This window comes from Strix uralensis, chromosome 23 (genome assembly GCF_047716275.1).
Source record: "Strix uralensis isolate ZFMK-TIS-50842 chromosome 23, bStrUra1, whole genome shotgun sequence".
NCBI lineage: Eukaryota > Metazoa > Chordata > Aves > Strigiformes > Strigidae > Strix > Strix uralensis.
This window is the reverse complement of record NC_133994.1, coordinates 3024568-3046416: the sequence shown is the minus strand read 5'-3', so window position 1 is coordinate 3046416 and position 21849 is coordinate 3024568. Positions and strand designations below refer to the sequence as shown.

General features: G+C 47.5%; 2 protein-coding genes across 2 annotated transcripts; both read right to left on the bottom strand.

Moving 5' to 3' along the window:
- Positions 1 to 234: 234 nt before the first annotated feature.
- Positions 235 to 2868, bottom strand: AURKAIP1 (aurora kinase A interacting protein 1). The gene is made up of 4 exons (XM_074892701.1): positions 2847 to 2868; positions 2244 to 2332; positions 1316 to 1764; positions 235 to 401 (listed from the first exon to the last, which is right to left on the bottom strand). Exons 2-4 carry the CDS (start codon positions 2293 to 2295, stop codon positions 294 to 296), a joined length of 609 nt encoding a protein of 202 aa, XP_074748802.1. The 5' UTR covers positions 2296 to 2332; positions 2847 to 2868; the 3' UTR covers positions 235 to 293.
- A 1240-nt stretch (positions 2869 to 4108) lies between these two features.
- Positions 4109 to 15258, bottom strand: LOC141954022 (C-signal-like). Its single transcript, XM_074893094.1, has 6 exons — positions 15041 to 15258; positions 7177 to 7228; positions 6687 to 6874; positions 6054 to 6209; positions 5075 to 5185; positions 4109 to 4859 (listed from the first exon to the last, which is right to left on the bottom strand). The coding sequence occupies exons 1-6, from the start codon at positions 15179 to 15181 to the stop codon at positions 4746 to 4748; spliced, it is 762 nt and encodes a 253-aa protein (XP_074749195.1). The 5' UTR covers positions 15182 to 15258; the 3' UTR covers positions 4109 to 4745.
- Positions 15259 to 21849: the final 6591 nt, after the last annotated feature.

The following is a 21849-nucleotide window of genomic DNA, read 5'->3' as shown; positions in this document are numbered from 1 at the left end:
TCAGTCTAACCTTAAATAGCAACTTCAGAAATTCAGCTCTAGTCTAAGCCAGACAGCTGGAGGCAGCAGCACAGCACCGCTCACAGCAGGGCCAAGGCACTACACAAGGGCTCACACCATTCTTTGGCGGAGGAAAAGCACATCGCTGTCAGGTTTACCCTTGGAAAACTGCTCACCAAGACTGAAAATTTCCTCCTACTAATTCCATCACACTCAGAAAAAGGTTAAAAGTAATCCGCATACTTAAATATTTTTTAATTACAATTACAGGTTAAAACTCATTACAAGTGTTTTTATCGCTTTGAACTTTTCAGAAATATCGGGGGTGTTTGCCATCCCGCAGGAGGATTTTTCAAACCAGCTCTTTTCCAGATGCGCTCCAAATCTTTCTCAAATTTTATCTAAAATGGAAAAAAAAAGAGAAAGAAAAAACAGTAACATAGCTCAGAAGCAACACTCAAGTATTCAGCCGCTGCCCATGTGTCCCAAGGAGAATCTAGGTACAACTCACACAAAGGAAACAAACACTTTTACAGCTCGTTACACGGGTCAAAATAGCCTTACTACAGAAAATACATTAAAATGCTCGAGGATCTTGGTAGCATTATTTTAAAAGTCCTGTGCAAGGAAAACTGAGAAGATGGAAAACAAAATTGTAAGAAAATTAAGAGGATTTCCTCATCATAAAGTGTTCAACACTGCTTCCTACAAACTCAAAGAAACGGAATTACAATTTGCACCTAGGCAAGGTGAAAATTACCAGCAAATGAACTAAACTATATCACAGCAATCCTAAGAGACTATTGGAAGGCAGTGTTGAATGAGAACATCGACAATTTGAATGAAGGCCCACGGCTTCCCTCACCCCTTCTATCAGGGGAACTAAAAGGCTTCTGTACAGAAAAAGACAAGAGGAAGCACTTGAGGATGTTGGCAAAACAGGGAAGAAATTAAACCTGTCTCCCTGATAGAACACAGACACGTGATTTAATATTTCACACAAATGCTAAAATACTCCATAAGCCATATATTTTTAAGTTACTGTCATACAACAAAAATTACGCCTAGTTACTACGACACATATATGCTTACAGCCACAGAAATATTCTAAATTACAACTTCTGAAGATGTACAGGTCACACACAAAACAGAAAAAGCTACTGAACCAGTAAATACTGAATTCATTAATGCTCTCCGAGTTGCTGCTATTTTCCCCAAATCAATTCCACCTAAAAACATAACCTGACACCTGGACAGAGGCAGTTTGAGAAGTGGACACATTTATGTCATGAAGTTCTCTCTACCCTGAGCGTACCTGACGTTTCTTCTTGCGACCTTCCTTTATCCTCCTCCGAACAAACTTTCTCCGCTTTAGCAGCTTTTTGAACTTGTGCCGATTCATTTTCCTTCTGCGAATCTTCAGAACGTTCTTACATTGAATCTTGTTGCTAAGTGTTCCTCCTCCTTCCTCCACATCAGCTCCCTCATCAGATGGGGGACAGTCATACCGCTGGAGGGGGTCATAGCCCACTTCTTCCTGAGCGTTAACGACTTCTGCTTTAGGGAGGGAGTATCTAACTGTCAGCCAGCTTTCTAAGGGGCTGATGGAAAGTTTTCTGGGGATCAGCACCTCTTCCAGTTCAGGGTCCAGAGCATTCCACCGCTGAGGCTGGGCTCCACTCTTGTTAGGTGGCTGCGTGCTATAGCGTGCAGATGTAGAATGATAGCAAAGAAAGGAAGACACTGACCTTGGCAAAAGGTGGCCTTTGAAAAGAAAAGAATTTCACTTAAGAAGCAGAATTTTCAAACAGTATCATAAGAAAAGCTCTGCCCAGCTCACAAACCACCAGACAACTATGGCCAGAATAATCTAAAAAGGAAGCTGCTTACAGAAGTTCTATTCCCCCCACAAAAGCAAGAAAGTATTTTTTGATTTTAATTATGCGGCTGTAATGCCACCTACTAAAATTATGTATTTTATTGTATAAGTACAATTTGGAATGGCTAAGAACTCTTCAATGTACTACACTTTTCTGCTGCTAAGGAATCTCCTCCTAAGCTTAGAAGAGGTCAAATCAGACTACACAATACTGACAGAGTAAATCAGAGACATAATAACATTCTATAACTACCAAATCAACAGCCTCACCACTCTTCCACTGCTGCTGGTAAAGAAATTTCTGGCAGCCTAATTACCCCTGGAAAAAAAAACCAAAAAACTACATCACACCACATCTGTTTACCTGCAGTTCTTGAAGCCTTCAATAACTGGGAAGTCAGCTGTAATATTAACATATTGTTTTGCTTTGTTCACTGTCAGAGCCAGTAATGACTGTTAAAATAAGAACATTTATTTAATGAGGCAAACATTGTTTTTACACTTTAAAAAGTTCTAAATTTAATCCAAAACCCCCAAAAGATGGGCTGAGGCACCCTCCTCGTTTTACCACAGGCTGTGGGGTTTTGCTCTAGGGCCTGGCCCACAAGCACTGGTGTAGCCAGGTTGCAAAGGGGATTAATAAAGCTCCAGCTGTTGCAGGTTTAAAAATAAGGCAATTTCAGCCCGAGGCCCACTGGCACACTTCTACCCAGCTCCGTGCGAAGGTCTTATTCCCACAGCAGAAACCAGAACGCGAAAAAGGCGCCCACAGCCCTCAGGCCGTGAGGAACAGCCGCGCGGCCTAACGAAGCGCCGCTACCAACGCGGGCCGGACCGCAGCTCAGCGAGCAGCCACCCTCTCCACAGCCGAGCCGGCAAGCCCCGTCCACCACCCCGCTCCCGAGGTACAGCCCCACACGGGGCTACCGGGCACCACCAACGCGGCCCCGCCGCCGCCATCACTCACCATCCCCGCCCCGGAAGTTCCGGCGGCCCGCGGGCAGCGCCCCCTATCGGCGCCCGCCGGTGCTGCCGCGCAGGCGCAGTGAAGCGCGGCCGGGCTATGGGAGCCGCGGTCGCCCCCCGCCCTCCCCGCGCCGGCGGCTTTTCCCGCCCCGCAGCCGGGCCCAAGGTCGCGGTTTCACCCGTCTTCGGCAGCTGCCGGGGGAGCGAGGTCAGGGAGAGGTGCTCGGCCCGGCAGGGCGTGGGGAGGGTTTCCCTCGGTGGCCGTTTGGCGGGGTGAAGGTCGTCGCGGGCAGCGTGGGCGGAGGAGGCAGCGCCCTCACACCAGAGGGGTGAGGCAGGGGCAGGGCCCCGGGTTGTGACCTCGGGTTGCGTTGGAGCGTCCAGGGCAGAAAGCACTTGCAAGGCTTTTTCAAACAAGCCCTCTCCTTTCCCACAGCCGTTTCATCTCTCCTGCTCCCCCTCATCTGACTCGTGGAGCAGGGACATTTTCCGTCAGCACTCCTCACAGCCGACTGTCGGGACATCAAGTCCTTTTCCCCACCCAGCATCTGACATTCAATTGAAACTAAAGAGTTCAACTAGCCAGCTTCCCCCTTACCTATCAGGTTTGTGCTGATACTACAGTCTCAGTTTGAAATGGAAAGTCAATGGCTTTCAGCTCGTGGGAAGGCACTGCATGTTGGTCACCTGCTCTGTCACAGCAGCTCATCACTAAAAGTAGGGCTGAGCACAGGAGCAGGGTGTAACAAGGAGCTGTTAGACTTCACACCCCTGTCTGTGTGGGGAATCACGGAAGGCAGCGAGACACCTCTCCCTTACACGCCCTCAGCTGCAGCCGAGGGCAGGTCTCGCAGTGGCTGCTGTCCAGGAACAGCCACACCAGCCTCTCCCACTTACCGGGCTGTTGGGTGTCTTTTCTTCCTTGGTACAGGAACCCACCGTCTTGGCACAGCATGAAAGCGCTGAATCAGCTGGCATGAGGGAGCGATGTTGAAGCCGATCCCAGACTTCAAAGAACTTTTTGCTTTTATCCCTACCTCAGCCAGAACACAGAGATCTTTTCACCAGCTGCTTTTAGTATTTCAGACCAGAACAAGGGTCTGCCTCAGTTTCAGGTACACCCCACCACGTTAAACCCATCTAGCCTGAAGGAAACAGCAATGGTTAGAGTTTCTTCCCGCAAGGTAGAAATACAGTTCTCTGGTCAGAGAAGAGAAACCTACATATGGAGAAATTAACTGAAGTAGTTCAGTAAACAGACTATTTGTTTAAACAAGACTTTATTGAAGACACTTCAGAAGTTTATGTACAAAACAACATTCCCACCCTCGTATCAGGCTGCTAGTCACCCACTGGGAACAAAGCAAGTGTCTGGGGACACACTCAGAGGTTGCTGAGGAATTTACAGAAGTGCCAAATTCACGTAGTTTAGAGCTGGGCAATTTCAGCCTTGGCTCAGTTAGGACTGAAGGAAACCAAAGGATCTTTTCCAGACACGTGTCTCCAGCAGACTGAACATACTGGAATCTGACGGCCTGCACTGGCCTTACTCTGAGGTCAGGTCATTTACTTCTGCGGAGAGCGAGAGGCCCACTTTGGTTTTGGAAGTGAAGAGGAACCAGCCCCTGGATTTAACTTGCAGTTTTTGATCTATTTTAGATGGTTCCAGGAGATACCCATCACTAAGAGAACAGTAGTATTTGCAGGAAGCATTAGAACAGAGCAGTAGCAATACCAAGTAGAAGAGTCAGCCACCTCACTTTCCAAATACACCTAGAGAGAGGCTGGATATCGGACTGGCTATTTCAACTAGCTTATAAGAAAACCCTAGAGACACAGACATTAGTGGCACAAGTTCAATAGTGACTGACATGCTGTTTCTGTAGTATACTGTGTGCTTCTACCACGGTAGAGTTTCCCCTTGCCAGTCCAGGAAGGAACCATTTTCTTTTTCACCAAGACGGTCCATAACGGAGAGAATACCTGGGATAGCCTCTTGCACCTGCATGGGAGCCTAGAGCAAATCAAGCTGAGATTATTACTGGGAATATCCTACAGAAGAGAATCAAATGCATTTAAGGAGTTACTAGAATCAAGTGGGATGTATTTTCATGTTTCATAGTGTGCCTCTGCAACACATGGAAGTGTATGCTGTACAGAGGGTTCTTGCTCAAGGGCTGGGACAACAAGGGAGTCATACTTTGACATTTTCAGAGAGATGTTGCTTACCATGTTTCCGCCCATGTCTGTCTGAAGCCAGCCTGGATGCAAAGAAATACAAAGAATTCCATCCGATTTCAAGTCTGCAGCAAGACACCTGGTGATCATGTTCAGTGCCGTCTACAAGAGTGGAAACCATCTATTAGTGTGCTAGTTTTACAAACCTTGAGCAAGACCTTAAGCCAAGCTGACTGGCACCTCCCTTCCACCATGCTGTCTCTTGACAAATGAAAGAGCAGTAGCAGTATCACAGTAATTCATCCAGACTTAGTGGGGGCTTCATTCTCAGAGATACCTGTTAAGAGAAGCACTGTGAAAGCTCTATTGCCATAAGCTTACTGCCCAAAGATGAAACGAAGTTATGATGGAAGATAAAGTAGCATTTGAAACTCCAAAGGAGCTGTGGGGAAAATAATATTGACATAAGGACTCTGTTTTTCTGCAATAATCACTACACAAACATTCAGTTTTTTACTTCCGAACAGGGAAAACAAGCATATTAACAGCTTATGAGTAGGTGGTGTAGGAGAAACTGTCTAATCTTGACTATTCATACAAACTCAGTCTCTGGATGTAACAAAACTTAAAACTCCACCTCTCGCTGACTAGCATCACCACGTACAGGTCAGCACACCTTTTGTTGAGTTTCATGCCTGCTATCTTGCTTCAGCTGGAGAGGAACACAGCTGATAGGACACATGCTTGATGGCATCAGTTCTTCCCCGAATGCCAAGTCCTTCTGGAATGGATCTACATCAGCGTAGCGATGGAGCATTTGCGAGCCTGTTCTTAAAAAGTTGGCATGCTTGCTCCAGATGTACAGTTTTCACAGATCCCATTTCCACCCACGTGAAGAACAAGAACAGTTCCTGTGGCAGCCTCTCCAAGGAGGTGCTGCACACCTCACATCATCATCTTAAGCTCAGAGTGGTCCTTGACACACAGCCTGCCCTCACCCCGTGAGCACAGCCCAGGGAAGCCTACAAACCTTTGCTATCCTGTAAGGGTAGACCTTGAGGAACATCTCATTTGCCTGGACGAGTTGCATGGAGGCAGCAAGAGAGGACATATTGATAATAGCAGCTCTATGGCAGCCCATTCCTGTGCTCAGCTGGGCTGCCTTCCTCAGAAGGGGTAGAAACGCCTGTGAAAACAAGAGTTTGTTTTAATTTGGTCAGCTTGCTCTTGGCCTATTCAAGGCAAACCAGACTCTCAGGTTCTGCTCTATGAAGACTTGCGGTACAACTCTCTGCCACCAGTAGAGAATGGTGAGGGTTCCCCAGACAAGGTGGCCAGAGGAAACCTTTCTGTAACAGCCAGCTGTAAGTAGCAAGGACCTTCAGCCTCTTCTGCCCACCTCCTAGCCCAGCCTGTCCACTGAAGTGACCTCATGCCAGATGGATTTGAATAAAGAGGAAGATCCTTGATAAAAGGATCTCACTGCTCTCTAGGCATGCGGTTTGATATCAGACCTGTGTCTGTGCAGTTCCAAGGTGACAAATGCTTGGGTTACATGCCCAGATCACCAGTGGAAAATATATATATATATATATAAAAAATATAGTACCATATTATAGTACTTATAGTACCATAGATAAAGCATATTCCTCCCAGTTCTTACCTTGGTGACCATCAGCTGGGCAACTGTATTGGTTTCATAAATGGTGAGCATTGTCTCTGCTGTGACTTCTTCCAAGGAAGCGACCACATTGATGCCAGCATTGTTGATGAGGCAGTTCAGACCTTTGTCTCCCACAATTTCTTCCACTTCCTTGACTACTTTCTTGATGCTGTTTTCACAGACCACATCTGCGCAGAGGAGCCAAGAATAGCCACAGTGAACTGTGCGGTTCAAATGCCATCTGTCACTATACAACATGTGCTAAGCCAAAGGTAAGGCATTAGTCTGAATGGGGACATTTAGGCAGCACACAGAGATGACAATGCACAGAAGGCTTGGCATAGATTATGTTTCCCCAGTATATCTTAAGGTGAGGCTGACTGTTTTCAGCTGCTGGAGGTCATGTACAGCTACTGATCACCAAGGAGACCAGTTTCTTAAGATGCACTCAGCTGACTTAGTTGAACATCTGTATAAGCCCTTTACTCACCCAGCTGGAGAAGCTTGATATTGCTGTATTGCTTGCTAAGCTGCTGGAGTTCCTAGGAAGAAGAAATTCTTTGGGTTATCTTTTTTATATATATCTATATGTACATATGGCTACATCCATGGCTATTAGATAAAACAGTTTGAGATCTGCACCTCCAGGATTGTAACTGCCATTTCTTTTCATAACTGGGCTGAAGGCAGTGATACTACTTTGTTTTCCAACCCACTGAGCACCTTTTCTGAGAGCAAGATCAATTGCTCCAAGAAACTGGACTCTTCACCTGCTTAGTTAAGATACCAGCACGCCAGATTACAGAGTTAGTTCTCAGCGTGTACAACTCGAGGCTGCGTTTGCAGGGTAACCAAAGGTCTTCCCTCCAGCAGCTACCACTGCCAGTTCCGCAGCAGACCCGGGGCTCAGACTGCATTCCAAGCCAGTCATTCCCCACTTCTGTAAGAAAAGCAAAATTCTCCTGAAGCTCACCTAGTGCTAGACATCAGTTCAGGGCAACAGGCATGTTTAAGAATTTGGAATTACTCTTTGCAGGAAAAGTCTCCTAGCAATTTTCCCATGGAAATTCTGTTTCTCTGCACTCTCATTAGCTTCAATTCTTGTAACTGAAGGCAAAGCACATGTGAAATCGTTACATACCCAGCAACTGTCCACAAGGACAATTCTCTCTCTGCTAGATAGCCATAATTCAGTCACCTGTCTATGACTTTTCAGTAGAGGAATGACTAGTGTTCTGGGAGAAAATTAGTACTATACTGGTGTTGCTGCTGGACAAAGTGTGTCCAAATTAGATTTATAGGCCCAGCTGAAATACTTGGGTTTCTGTGCCATGTAGCCAAGTGGGAAGTGTGGCCAAATGTAACAGATGGATTACATACTCCCAGCCATGTTTAGGGGACTGAGCAACCGTGGCCAAATGTTCCAGCTCAAGCAAATCCATTTCTTTAGGAGCCCTTTGGGAATAGGGGTCAGGAGGGCTGATTTTGAAAGAGTACTTCTTTGCCACTTGGAGACGCTTAGGGACTTCATGTCCTCTGTCAAGCTATAATGCATTACATCTTTTATCTCAGTTCATAGTCTGCAGGATTCTCTCCAGGCTTGTTTAGAAAATTTGTTCTCCCACTGAGGACAATCTACAACTGCAGTTAAGGCTATTAAGGGGAGGGGGAAGGAAGAGGAACAAGTCAGGAGCACAAAATCAGATGACATTCCTTCCCTTGGATAGGGCTTAACGGGACAGTTTTCAACAAAGGCTCAGAACACACTATCTCATTTATTGATAGTCAGAAATAGTTCTGCCATGTCAAGGCCTGCAATAATTATGTGGCTTTGGACTGTCCACCGGACTTTAGTTTGACAGTATCACTTACTTGATAATAAACTCCAGAAGTGCTCTGGCTTCTCAAGGTTTGTTCATTTATTTATAGTCAGATTGCTTTACTCTGACAGAAACAAGACACTAACTTTTACTAAAAGGCCAGAGTTGTTTCGTGTAGTGACAACAACTGAAAGGCTTCTGAAGTGAGTAAGCAAGATGTTCAATTAAAAACTCCAAACACTGTAGCATTAAGCATTCTCCAGGACGTAAACAGCATGAAATTACAATTGCTGCATGCAAATCAGGTTTAAAATTCAATGGGTTTTCCATTTAGTTAATTACTTAGTTAACAAGTGACTCCCACTTCAGTGGTTTAAGTTTCTCAGAGGCAGCTTCCAGGCATAAAGCTAACTTAGACAGCTTTGGTCTTCAAGAATGTTACTCCACCTGATATAAACAGAAGCTAAAAAATCCACTTAGGAAAGCTAAAAATTGCAGAAAAGTCTATTCTTTTTGCTATTGTGACTAGAAGGAACATGCAGAGAGGAGGACCGAGACAAGTTCGTGGCAGTGCAATCAGATAGAGCTGTTTCAAGCCACCAGCCATGTGTGGAGCTTCTCCTCTTCTCCCCCACCCCAAGTTGTTTTGATCAAAGAGATCAAAAGCCTCCTGTGTCCAGAGAACTCTGAAATAGTACTGCAATGCATGCATATACTAGTTATTGACTCCCCACTGAAGGGATAAGCTTTCCTGAAACTCACTGTGGTCATCCGTCAAATGCCTTGTTCTCCCCCCCATTAAAAGCAAAACAAAAAAACCCCACATCAAAACAAGACAAAAAAACCCCAACAAAACCCAAACCTACACCACCAAAGTTGTCTGCATGGGTTTTTTTGCAGCAGACTTGTGCTTGCTTTTTTTTATGCCAACATGCTAGTGCAGAAGAGGCACTGCACCCAGGAGAAATGGGTTAAACCCCTGGGAAGACAAAAATCTCAGATCAGTCTCCCAGAGCCAGTGCAGCCCATAATAGCAATGCATCCATAAGAACAAGTGAGCTCGTTGGTGCTGCTCTTTGAAGCACAGCTTGTATTTGAATGTCAGTTTACGCAGTTTCATTTAAAGACAGTAGGTACAGCCAACATATCCCAGGCTAAGTCATCTTTAGTTAGTGTACTGTGATAGCCAATTTAAAAAACAAACAAGACAAACAAAACCAACAAAAAAAACCCGCACAAGCCCCTAATACTCTGTTTAGTCTGGTAGCTCTAGAAATGCTCCACACCTGAATAGTTACCCCTGAGAATCAACTCTTAGGGATTCCAAGAAAAATTTAAACTCTGATTAGCATCTGTTGTTTTCTGCTTGCTGATTTTAATTACTATTAACAAAGAGTCAGCCTACTCCAATTTAAACAAGATCCTCTGGCACTCAAGGCTCCAGATACAGATTCATCAGTACACAGGATATTTATTGCTAGATTTCAACCAGGAAAGTTATGTTGTCTTTGTCATTTAGCAAGATTTACTGGGCCAGTTGGAAGCAATCAAGCCAAACTAACATAGCCTGTAGACAGCTTTGTCAGGCAAAGGCCACTTGGGTATCCTTTCACATCATCCTGCTTGCACTCAGGACGAAGTCAAAGATGTAACATATTTGCCCGTGTTTCTCTGAGACAGTATCACAGTGTACAGCCAACTTACTGTTTGATTGTGTAATAGCTTACACCAAGCTGCTGCAGACTGCCTCAAATTCACAGTCCTCTCCGACTCAAGAAGAACCAGACCTTAATGCTGTAGGAATTGCAGAAAAAGACCCAACACTGCAATAACCCCAAATTAGAAAGTCTTCAGGAATGCCCCCTTTGCCCGATACAACACATCTATCTTGCTAGAGCACCGCTCCAGAGATTGCTCAGCGGCTCTTCCCAATAGCAGACCACATGGCATGTAGCAGAGAAAAAACAAAAACAAAACCTGACAGAGACAGTGTGCAGAAAGCACTTCAGTGAGAGCTCTGTGTCTGACAAGGAAACAGACACAGCACTGTTAGTAATACTATCTCCTACTTCAGAGGAAGGGAAACAGCACATTAAGCCCTGGAAGCTTTCCAGAGCCCAGTAGAGGACTCTTGAGCAGCGAGGAACTGAACGCTTTCTTGTTCACCTGGGAACAAACTTGGGCTTGCGGGGAGAGCGGGAGGAACAAGGGATGCTCCTGTCCTGAGGCCCCACATTCAGCTCTCAGCACAGCCTAGGAGAGCCAAGCTGAGTACAGGAAGCACTGTGAACACATCAGCACCAGGGCCATTTGGATCCCCTTCAGCGACTTCGCTGGCCCAGAAAGCCATCGCTTCCTTCCCTACCTCAGCAAGTCAGAGAGGGGACTACAGAGGCTACACCATCAGTAGGTGTAGCCTTGGGCTTTGGGTCAGAGTTCTTTCCCTTTTATGGGGAAGCAGGATGGGGGAAGAAAGAGCAAGAAAGAAAAGCAGGAGCGGGGGGGAGAATTACAGATGGGTCCGTGAGCCCATCCAGGCTGCCTGATAATAACTGTACTGTGGTTTTGTCCATCTGGAGTGCAAAGACAGGACGTCAGGATTGTTTTGCAAGAGATTTGTAGCTGCTTCCACTCTCAGTGCTGGAGCAGCCCAAGTAAAGGCAGATCAGAATCAAAGTGTGGCTGAAGGAGTCTAGTATGGTGCTTTTCAAGGAGGGGCAGCGGTTATCTAGATGCGCCTGCAGGCCTGCTGCATGTTATCATGTGATCTAAAGCCCATTTGTTAGGCAAATGTTCTGTGGAGGCCACCTAGGAGCTATTCAGCACAAGAACTCAAGTTATTACAACTTCTGCCAGCACAGACTCACATGCAAAAGCTTGCAGCTGTTGAGCATTATCCCAGGGTTAACAAGTTATGGGAGACGTGCTGCTTTCCGTAGTAAGCAGAGGAAAGCAAAGTCAGACTCTTCTCCAGCATCCCTTTCTAAAGTCAGGTCCTTAGGGGCTCTTGTCTGTCCATTGCTCGGAGAACTCCGAAGTAGGTAGTCATCTCTGTAACAACGTACGCTCTGCGAGAGAGATTCTCTGGATAACTCTCAGCTACCAGGGAATTGCTGCTGACTGTTGTCCCCAAGATGGGCGCTGGATTTGCCAGTAGCTAAGCATATTTAATCACTTTTCCTCTAAAAATTGGAAGATGATGTTTAAAAGGCTTTTCATTTAAGCTCTTTGCATCCTTTTTCCCCCCCTCCCTGCGTTCTGCAACAGAAAAATGCTAATCTACCAAACCAGATGAGAGCAAAATTTAATAGAACTGTCCAAAGTTGCTGTTCTCCAAATTCATCCTCTAATCCAGGAGAGGAAGTCGGGGAGCAGTGCACTCGCATTAAGCAGGATATTTCATACAGTCACTTACCACAAAGCAAAGTGGGAGGAAAGAAAATTAGACCGCTTGAATCACTGTCAAGAGAAAAAACAAGCACTGACAGCTCAGGTGTGCAGAGAAAGAACAAGTCACTCAACTTCACAGCCCAGTCTGCATGGTCAACAAACAGGTCTTAGATGGGCAGAGCCCATTCCACGTGCACTAAGACAAGTCTGCAGTGCCAGCCTCTGGAGTGCAGGAACCCGAACTCTGGGTTTTCAAGATTTGACTGGAAAGTTAGTGAAGGCAAAGTTTTCTCTCTGGGAAAGAAAAAAAAAAAAAAAAAAAAAAAAAAAAATCACTGAACCTTTGCCTTTCCTTACCATACCACACTCAAGCAACGTTGCCAGATTGAATCCAAGGTTTGAGACAGTTGGATATGGTGCTGAGCCCCATTGCTAGAGGCTCAGGCACGTCCGTGCTTGCCCTCTGCCAGCTAGAAGGGCTAGCCGCATGGTGGAAACACACCTCAGAAGGTCAAAGTTTTGTGCCAACTTCACGCATTGCAGGTGGGACAGATAATGCTAGTGAGACTACTACAATACCTTTAGTAAAGATTTTCCTTCCTTGTGGAGTTTCCAAACCCATCTGTTAGAAATATGCTTTCAGCTGCCTGCAGAGGTTTTTATTGATGTACTGCCAAAGCGCAGCACATGGCCTAGAGGTCCTTACAAAGAACAAAAACCCACCCTGATCCACCAAGGACAAACCTTGCCCCCCCCCATCAAAAAAAAAAAAAAGTTAAAAAAAAAAGCTTAGGATGCATCCCATGTGGCCTGCAGGATCACCACTCGGGGTTACTGGAATGTGGCTCCTGGCCAGCTTCCTGCCTACATGAGACACGAGTGCCAGCAGTCTTTCCAGGTTTCTACTGCTGCAAGCGAGGAGTGACCCAGACTCTTCCCAGGCACACTGCACTCTTTGAAGGCTATTTCGTCTTCTGGTGCAGGTTTACCAGCGTTTTTACTCAAGATTTTTAAGTACCGGGGACACGAAAAACCTCACAAGTTTGTTAAGATACGTCCGTGTAATGTTTCCTAGGAAGCTCTTCCTATTGAAGGAACCATTTCACTGCTCCATGTAATTGATCCAAGAGCATTATAATGAGAAGTCGCTGCTGAACACAGGGCCAATTAGTGAAAAAGAACCTCCCTCAGCACCGGCTAAAGCAGCTTTAGAACAAACAACTAAGCGGGGAGATTTCTATCTAACAACAGGTCATATGTCTCTGCTGGTTTCCTGTACCACTACTACACCATGCTGTTGTGCAATCACTAATAGGAAATACATCTGGGACGAATGCCAGATCTTGTAACAGGAGTTAAAAGCGAACAGAATGGCAGTGAATACCTGTTCAGGAGCTCATGTAGTGCAGAAGGGGGGCTGAGGGGGGAAGCTGCAGGAGCCGGTGGCTCTGAAAGGCAGTCTGTGCACCAGATTTCAGTCTTGCTGGACTGTTTCTCAGCAATTCGATTCAGAAATAATCCTAAATGTGCCTTTGTGCTGGAGAGGTTTTTTTTGACAAGAAACAAAATTAAGACCTTTTCCTTCAGTTCTGTAAGTACCTGCAGAGCAGCGCAGTGCTGCTGGAGAACTGAGCGGCCAGGCTGCAGCCATCCTCTGCCCGGCCCTGCACTACCATCCTTGAATGAAGAGCCTCAGCACCAGCTCTTGAAGTTTTGTGTAGCTAAGCAGTAAACAAAGTTGCTATGTTTTGTTTATTGCTAGCATGATGCGATCACAGTTTGCACTGAAAAGAATAAAATCCACCATAAGGGAACAGATTTAGAAGCTCTGTTTACCTCCGCACATGCCAGGGAATTTGTCTTCCGCTAAGGCAGCCTGAAAGAGGGGAGATGCAGAAGTAGGGCTTTTGGTATCAATTCTCCAACCGAATGCCTGTGCCAATACACAGGGGTTTGAGACAGTCACAGAGCTGAGAGCTCTGATTCTTGCAGCTCTGGAGCTTTCCTAGGAAAGGAAGAGGGTGATACCTGCGTGTATTGCAGTGCTGCCCCAGCACCTGCCTTACTGAGGGGGTCGGGATCAGACTGGAGATGCAACAGAGGACACTAGTGGCCACAAAGTGAGCAGACTGATAACCCTCATTATCGATTTGCCTCCCAAAGGTTTGGGGAGCACCTTTAATTTGTCTGACAGTCACTTATGACAGTCTAGGGATGGGGAAGAAGCCAAACACATTACTGCTGGGCTGCAGCAGCGGGAATGCTGGCTGAAAGGGGAAAGGGCCACAAGCAAATTCACCAGCAACATGTAACAAAAGCCACTATGTTTTTCGGCAGAAGGTCCCTACCCAGCCAAGAAGAACACTAAGAGAGTGTTTAATTCATCATTCATTTGGGCCTTCTCACTTGTTGCAACTCCAGCAGAGAAAGGGAAGAGACAGACGGGGCTCAGCTCCTTCTGGGGACACAGACACACCACGTAGAAGAGACAAGGAAAGCTGCAACGGGTTTCACTGGCTTCTGGGGGATGGAAGTAGCCCTGCAGGGCTCCACGTCCGTGCAAAACTTGAAGCGGCCAGGACAGACCCAGCTCCAGCTGCAAATCCAGCCAGGAGCTCGGGGACTCGAGGAACCGGCTGAGATGCTGCCGCTACCGACCTGCCCAGCCGGAGCCGGGGCTGCAGCTCCCGGCTCGCCTCTCCGCCTCTCGGGAGGGCACAGAAGCCGCCGAATAGCGACAGCCCGTGCTCATTCCACCTCCAGCCTCGGAGACCTTCACGGCACCGGCTCTACCCCCGATTCGGCCACTCACCCCGGGCGGGAGCTCAGCCCCCAGCTCCCCTCCCACCCTGGGCGCTCGCTGCCGGGACACCGGCGCTTGGTCGCAGAGATGCTCGATCTCTTCTGTACTTCCAGAAGTGCCTTCTCCATCCCCCCCGCCCCCGCCAGCCCCCCGGGCTAGCACTGCCTGGCGACTGCCAGGACATGTGCTTCGGGCTGCATCTCCAGCCAGGCTCCTCTCCGGATGCGCCTGGGGAGTGGGGCGGGGGGGAGCTCCGCAGCCCGGCCCAGCCGGCACCGGGGAGGGGGGGTCCCCGATACTCGCAGAGCGGAGGGGGCTGTCAGCCTCCCCGGCCCGGTTACCTGCGCCTTCTCGGGGTATCGGCAGGTCGCAAAGACGAAATCCGGGGAGGGGCTGGCGGCTGCGAGCCCCCGCACCAGCCCCAGCCCGATGCCCCGGCTGCAGCCGGTGATGAGCACGGAGCGGCAGCGCGGCTGGGCCATGCTGGCACGGCTCGGCACGGCTCGGTCTGCTCCCGGGGCGGCCCCACCAAGCTCTTAACCTGCGCGGAGCCGGCACCGCCGCCCCGATCCCGCCTCCGCCGCCCCGCCCGGCCCGGCCCGGCCCGGCCCGGCCCGGCTCGGCGCCTCCCCCGCTGCCTCCGGCCGCCCACGGCCCCGCGCCCCCCCGGGGCTGGGCTCCCGCCCTCCACGGCGGGGGGAGGCGGCTCGCCGGGGCTTCGGGCTGGCGGGAGCGTCCCGAGAGCCCACGGCCACGCAGCCAGCCCGCGGCAGCGTGCGCTGTTTGCCCGAGTTTCTCGGCCGTAGCCCCGCGGAAGAAAAGAGCGTGCTCAGGCAGCCGTTGGCTTTGCAAAAGGGGAAGAGAAATCTGTTCTTCTCCCCCTCTTTCTCTCGCCGAGATCACAACTGAAGTCGGTCCCTAAATGCCCCGTTTCACAAACTTCTGCAGGGAAAAACCAGAACCTCCCCGAGCATGGCTGAAGTTGTGCTGGGCATCGTGTGACTGCCCCGTAAGAAATCACCCTGATTCGTAAGACCGACAGAAATGGGCAATGGTGAAATTGCTACCCCCAGTATCTAGGAGTGGGTAGAAGAAAAGCTAGAAGTTTTCTAACAGGCAGGAACTGAACCCACATTTCTGGATTCCCCAAGTTACTGCCATTCTGGGCTGCTCCGAGCATTGCTTTACTGTTCACCCCGCATTGTGGGTGACCTGCTCCTGGAAATCACTGCAGGCTTCCTTCCTTCAGCTGCCCCTCACACATATCACCCACAGCGCTTGTGCATGCTTTCCCAGCTAAATAGTCTGGTCTTGGTCTGCACACACTCATAAATTGGTGTGTGTAGGTGTAAAGGATTTAAATACACCTGTTAGTACTATATTGCTCTTCATTTTCTTTATTAAAAGATCAGTAAGCTTTTAAAACATTAAGTTCATCCTGAAGTAGGTCAAGAATAACTTCACTGCTCATACTTGGAAAACTAAAGCACAAAGAGATTTAGCAATTTGTTCAAATTCTGTGGAAAAGCCCAAAACATCTGATGGGTCTGCCCCGTTTCCCTTTTGTTAGTTTCTTTATTTCTAAACAACTGCAGTAGCTCCAAATAATGTACAGGATCTGTGTATCTGAAAACCTCTATTACTACTGGATAGCTCAAACGAAGGTTCGATCTCCACCTCATGCTCCCAGGGCGAGAAGAGGATGACAAGTTACTTGCAGTCATTCGTCCTATCTCAGGCCCTTAGACACAAGAAGTGTTGGCTGGAAGCAAAGCTGACCAGTGATGTAGTTTCTTGATCAGTGTTTCTGTTGTTATCTTTGTGTAGAAAGCTGTGACTGTGATGCTTATTTCTGAAATACCAAGTCTCTATGCACAGAACAGTCCCCAGCTGCTCTCAAGTGCAGAGTCCCCGGCTCTCACTGAGCCAAACGCTCCAGTCGGTTTTTAATATTAAGCAGGAAAATGAGTCCAAGGTTTAGCAGATACGCAGTGTTTGCCCAGTGCAAGTTTTAAATACAAAGTATGTTGCGTTGAATTGCGTCTTACCTTGCCTTTTTATGGCATCATAAACATACACAGCACTTTGCAAACAAACCGTGAGGGCAATATTCATCATAAATTGGCCCTTGCCCTGATAGGTATCGTAACAGAAGTGGCAAGAGTAGCCGGCTGCGCTTCACTGCTGGGGAACAGAGGTGAAATGATTTGTCTTGAGGGCACCGAGCCATAGGTCAGGGGACAACACCCAGTTACTGCACTCTGATGGATGACTCACACCAAAAAGGGAATGGCCACCTTGGTTTTGCAATAGTTCCTTGCTCATTTGGAGTCACAGACAAGCAGGCAGGCCTTTGTGTGAAAATCATCCCAGCCCCGCTCACTCCCATGCGGGAGTGATATCCATCAGCTGGAAACCAGGACCATTGTCTCCACACTGGGCTCAAACCAATTTGCTGCAGCTTTTCAGGCTTACTGTGTATTACTGTGTATTACTGGGGCTCACAAACAGAAGGCAGCAGTCTCTTGCCACTCCTACAACACCAAGCAGTGCCATTACCACCACAGGTAAGGCCACTGATGGAAAGATTTCTTCTGCTTTGAATAGGCTTTGCATCAGGTCTCTGAGGACTGCCAAGGAGATGTTGAAAATGCCATTGCCTTTCCCTCTGCTCTCCCTGACTTATTCCCATAGAAATATTATTCTCTCCAACCTCTGAGGCTGGGTTGGCTACATTCATTTTGAAGTCACGCTGGCTCCTTACAGGCTGTTAGTGCTGAGGGCAGAAGAGGCTGGAGGCACTGCTGGGCACAAGGGCTACCTATCGCTTGCCTAGTTGGGCCAGTCCCTTTCTCCCTGGGCCCGAGCAAGGTTCAGACACTTACAGAGAATTATGCCTCAATTCCTGGCTGTACAACAAGTTCCTTTGTCAGCTTGGGCAAGTGTTCACGCTGTCTAGGCTGTGTATGTTGTTTAGGCAGCTGCTATTCCTGTGTAGTTCTGAGAAAGACACTCGTCCACAGCAGGGGTTGGAGAAGTCTACACAGGACAGAGAGGGAATTCCCCAGCTTTGGTATCTAAGTTCTCAGGCACTATGAATATCCTTAGTATTTCCTCATCGTGTCCTCTACTGGCCCCATGACATTGTTTTCGTAAGGAAAAACGCTCTGAAGACTGAAGGGAACTCATGTGCCACGAAGGGATCACCTGTGAGTCACACTGCACCAGCAGCCTGAGGAAGGGCCTCCAACCCCTCCATCCTCTCAGGGTTCAGCAGCTTTGGAACTCACATTGCCAGGGGCTGGTTGCCCCCAGCAAGGGGTGGTAGTCACTGAAGCTTGGCTCAGCCTTGCAGGTGAGAGGCCGGTTTCACGCACGGAGGTTTGGAACGAATGTGTGTTCAGCCATGTGTAAGCTGCGAGCGCCCACACACATACACAGGAATCAAGGGCCAGTATCAAGGGGTTCCAGAGCATCACCACAATCAAACAAATGTCTGATTATTGCTCTGCCATATGTAAAAATGAACGTGTGGATCCATCACCCTTTGTTTAAAGCGGATCCACAGAATTAGACTCCACTGTTCTCTAAAGCTAGTGGGAAAAGCTCATCTTTGTGCAAAGATCAGATGTGGCAACTAGCCAGCACTAAGGTTGCCCTGTATACTGATACCTGTGTTTTTCTCCTTTTTTCCAAATAAAGCTCCGTTCCAGAAATCTCTCCCTGTCTCAAACACTAACACCCCCTTCCAAGTGGTTTAATCAATTACCTCCCTTTCCATGTGTCCTGTCTTAATTTCAGACCAATTCTCTTTGTGCATTACCAACAGCATTTTGTTGGTTTTGGAGAATTTTTTAAAAATCCCTGTCAGGCGTAAGACTGCTTAGTCCTCTTTGTGCTTGTAATTTATTCAGGCCTTGCTGTCAGCACATCCGAGCGCTGGTGCTGGCAGGCGTAGCTGGAATTTTGCACGTGAGCGAAGGCCACAGCGGCAGCGCTGGGAGCGACATCCCCGGGTGTGTGTTGGGGTGTACACGCTGCTACAGAAGCACCAAGCAGCCCGTGAGAGCCCTTCCCCGGCGCAGGAGGGCTGTCACGGGCACTGACATCATCACGGCACAACTTTGCTGACCTGAGATGACAGAGACACCCATGAGGTGCTTTACACTTGCAAGCCAACATGATTGCTGCTGACTGCAGATTAAAGCCACAACTGCCACTTTTTAACTCTATTTCACTGCTGTTTGCCTTCAGTTTCCCAGGTATTCCTCACTGCGTTCCTCCTCTGGGCCGGGTCCTGTCATTGAGATTTCTTCATTGAGCCATTTGGAGTGTTTTTCTGCCAGCAGCTTTTGTGCTGACCAGTAGAACAAAAAGGATCAAATCCCACTGAAGTCAAGGCGGGTTTTGTCGCAGCCAGAGTGCAGCTGGGACTTCGTGCACAGGGTGCTTCTCTCTTGTCTGGAATTCAGAGTAAGTCTCAAAGGGGAAGAAACAGTCTAACTAGAGGAAGATGTTACAAGACATCGCAAGGCACACAGGAGAGAAACGCTGCCCAGAGCTCCTCGCTGTGCTGGAACGGCAAACAGCAGCCGGGTCTGGTGTAGGAGGATTCTCTCCCACCAGCTGCAGTTAAATTGCATCCAAAGTGACTGGCCAGCCCCAGTCACATCTTCTCACCTCAGCGCTCCTCATCGCCTTTCCAGCTCTCACTCCGTTTGCCACAGCTTTTAATCAAGTTCTGTGTACTAGAAGCTAGTTCCTCCAGGCCTACTTTTGTTTAACTCTTGAAGTAAAGTCCCAATTTCAGCACTGTTTAACCACAGTCTAACAAGGCAAATTTTTATGCTGTTTAGCTCAACCTGAGTTGGATACACCAGAGGCAGAATTGCTTTGCTTTGTAATTTCTCACCCACATTTAAAGACAATAAAAACAAGGGTTGCTTGGCAACCCGTGGAGACAAGTTACCTGGCAGGACAACGGAGAAAATGCTCCTTTTATTTTGCGTGAAGCAATACTCTTAAATAGTTGCTACTTGCAGTTTCTGTATTTGAGTGAGCTCTGTTCATTCAGCTCCTCTTTGGCTTAGGTCTGTCTTTGTGCAGGACATGCTGCGAGGCTTTTTTTTTTTTTTTTTGGCAGGTCTCTGGCACTTTTTCCACCCAAGAACATATCAGAATATCAGGATATTTATAGTGTTTGTGGAACTAGAAATCATTAATAGAGTGACAGTCTGTAGGCAAAACAAGCAAAATAAGGTTTAAACCAGACACTCCCTCTAACTAAATGGGTTTGAATCACCAATCCACAGCCTTCAGGTCAGCAGAATTCAGTTTGAGCAGACTCTGGGAAGTCAAACATGAAAAGAGTAGCCACCCTTCACAAACAGAGGTGCACAAAATACGCCATAAACCAAAGCCATGATCAGTTTTGGTACTTCAGACCTGGCCATATTAGATCTTAAGAGGGCTTCAGAGGTGGCAACGGACTCCAAAACATCTGGCCAGACTCCAGAGACATATGCAGTGAAGGCAATGAAGGTGGACAGTTTCTGACAGAAGCTGAACCTCCCTCCTGTTTCCCACCACGTTGATTTTCCAGAGGTGCAAAGGGCCCAGCACCCAGTTCTGTGTGGAAGCAATGTCTACACTGAAGCTCATGGTAAATCTCAATTAAAGCCTTCCTTCCAAATGTCTAACAGGGAATTGAAACCTGCTTTTCTCATCTAATCTCAAAATTTCCAAGCTCTGTTGCTCATTCAATTATTCTTCGATTGTGTTAACCTCTTCCTATCTTTGGCTCAGCCAATGGGGCAGATCTGTCCCTCTTGGTCACCACCTGCCTGGCACACACTGAGCTGAATGAAGTTCTGTATCTGAGGAAATAATTCTTTAGGCTTTCACCTGAGGAAGGAAAGTTTTGTTGGCTGACCCTCTGCTGATACAGAGTAAATACAGATCTGAAGGTGTGACCTTCCACCTGCACATTGGATTTGTAGCTGTGGAGTCCACTGTTGAAGAAACAGGAGCCAGGAAGCCTGGAGGATTATTTCCCATGAAGGAAGGAGGACTAGGCTGCGATGTCAGAGCCCAGAGAAGGCTTTATCTGAGGAAAGAGAACCATAGCCTGGCCAAGACTGTAGTGTCTTCGAAGTCAGGGGTTTCAGTAAGCACTGTCCCTTCAAAGCTTCTAGCCCCAAGATAACCTCTCTCCAAGCAGAAGGAGTTACAAGTGAACACCAGATACAGAGAGATCACAGAGGAGTAACCTGAGAGATGTTCTGATCAGCGAGAGCCACGTTGCAGTCTTCAGATGTTCAGAAAACACAAGTCATAACTCATCTTAAAAATGTGGCGCTTTTAATTTATTTTAGGTAAACCTAAGCTCCTTGTCTTCTGCTTGCTCAGCCTGATACACACAGATTTCTGTGTTTTGTAATCTTTGTAACCATGAGAACTAGAATTTTTTCTGTTTTCTTAAAATGAAAACTTAAGATTCTCTCACAATTTCTTACCCAGTAGGAGTACAGGTTGGAAACAAATTCTAAATACTGTATGATCTGTGATAGAGTCACAAGTGCTGGTAGCTGTGGGGAGCTGAAGAAAAAAGATTGGTTTTGGTACTATGAATACAGTGAAACTACTATGCACAGGTTTCAGCTGGAGGAACTAGTCAGGTCAGAGATTGTCCCATTTTCTGACTACAGGGACTTAGACTATGTCTGGATTCAAGGATAATCATAATGCGGGCCTGCACCACTTCTCCAGCCTCCCAAAATATGCACTAGACTAATGGTATCTAGAAAAGAGCAGCTGATCCTTCAGTAAATAGTGAAATAGCATCTGAGCAGGATTATACATCATTTATTCTATATTCAGCTCCACTTACTAGGAAAAGGAGTGAAAATTAGAGAAATAAAAGGTTCAGAAAGCAAGTTCTTTACCAAAGAACTGCCAAGTTCCCTGAGAGCTCATGTGCAGGACTGACTGCCTGGCTGACAGAAGGGGGATTTTCTAGGTCATGGTTAGGGTATAGACTGTCTCATCACACCTTTTCACACGAACCACCAGAGTTCTGCCAGGCACCAGTGGTTTCCAATTGCTACCCCATCAGATGACCCCAAGGTGAAGGAGGTTTTTCTAATAAGAC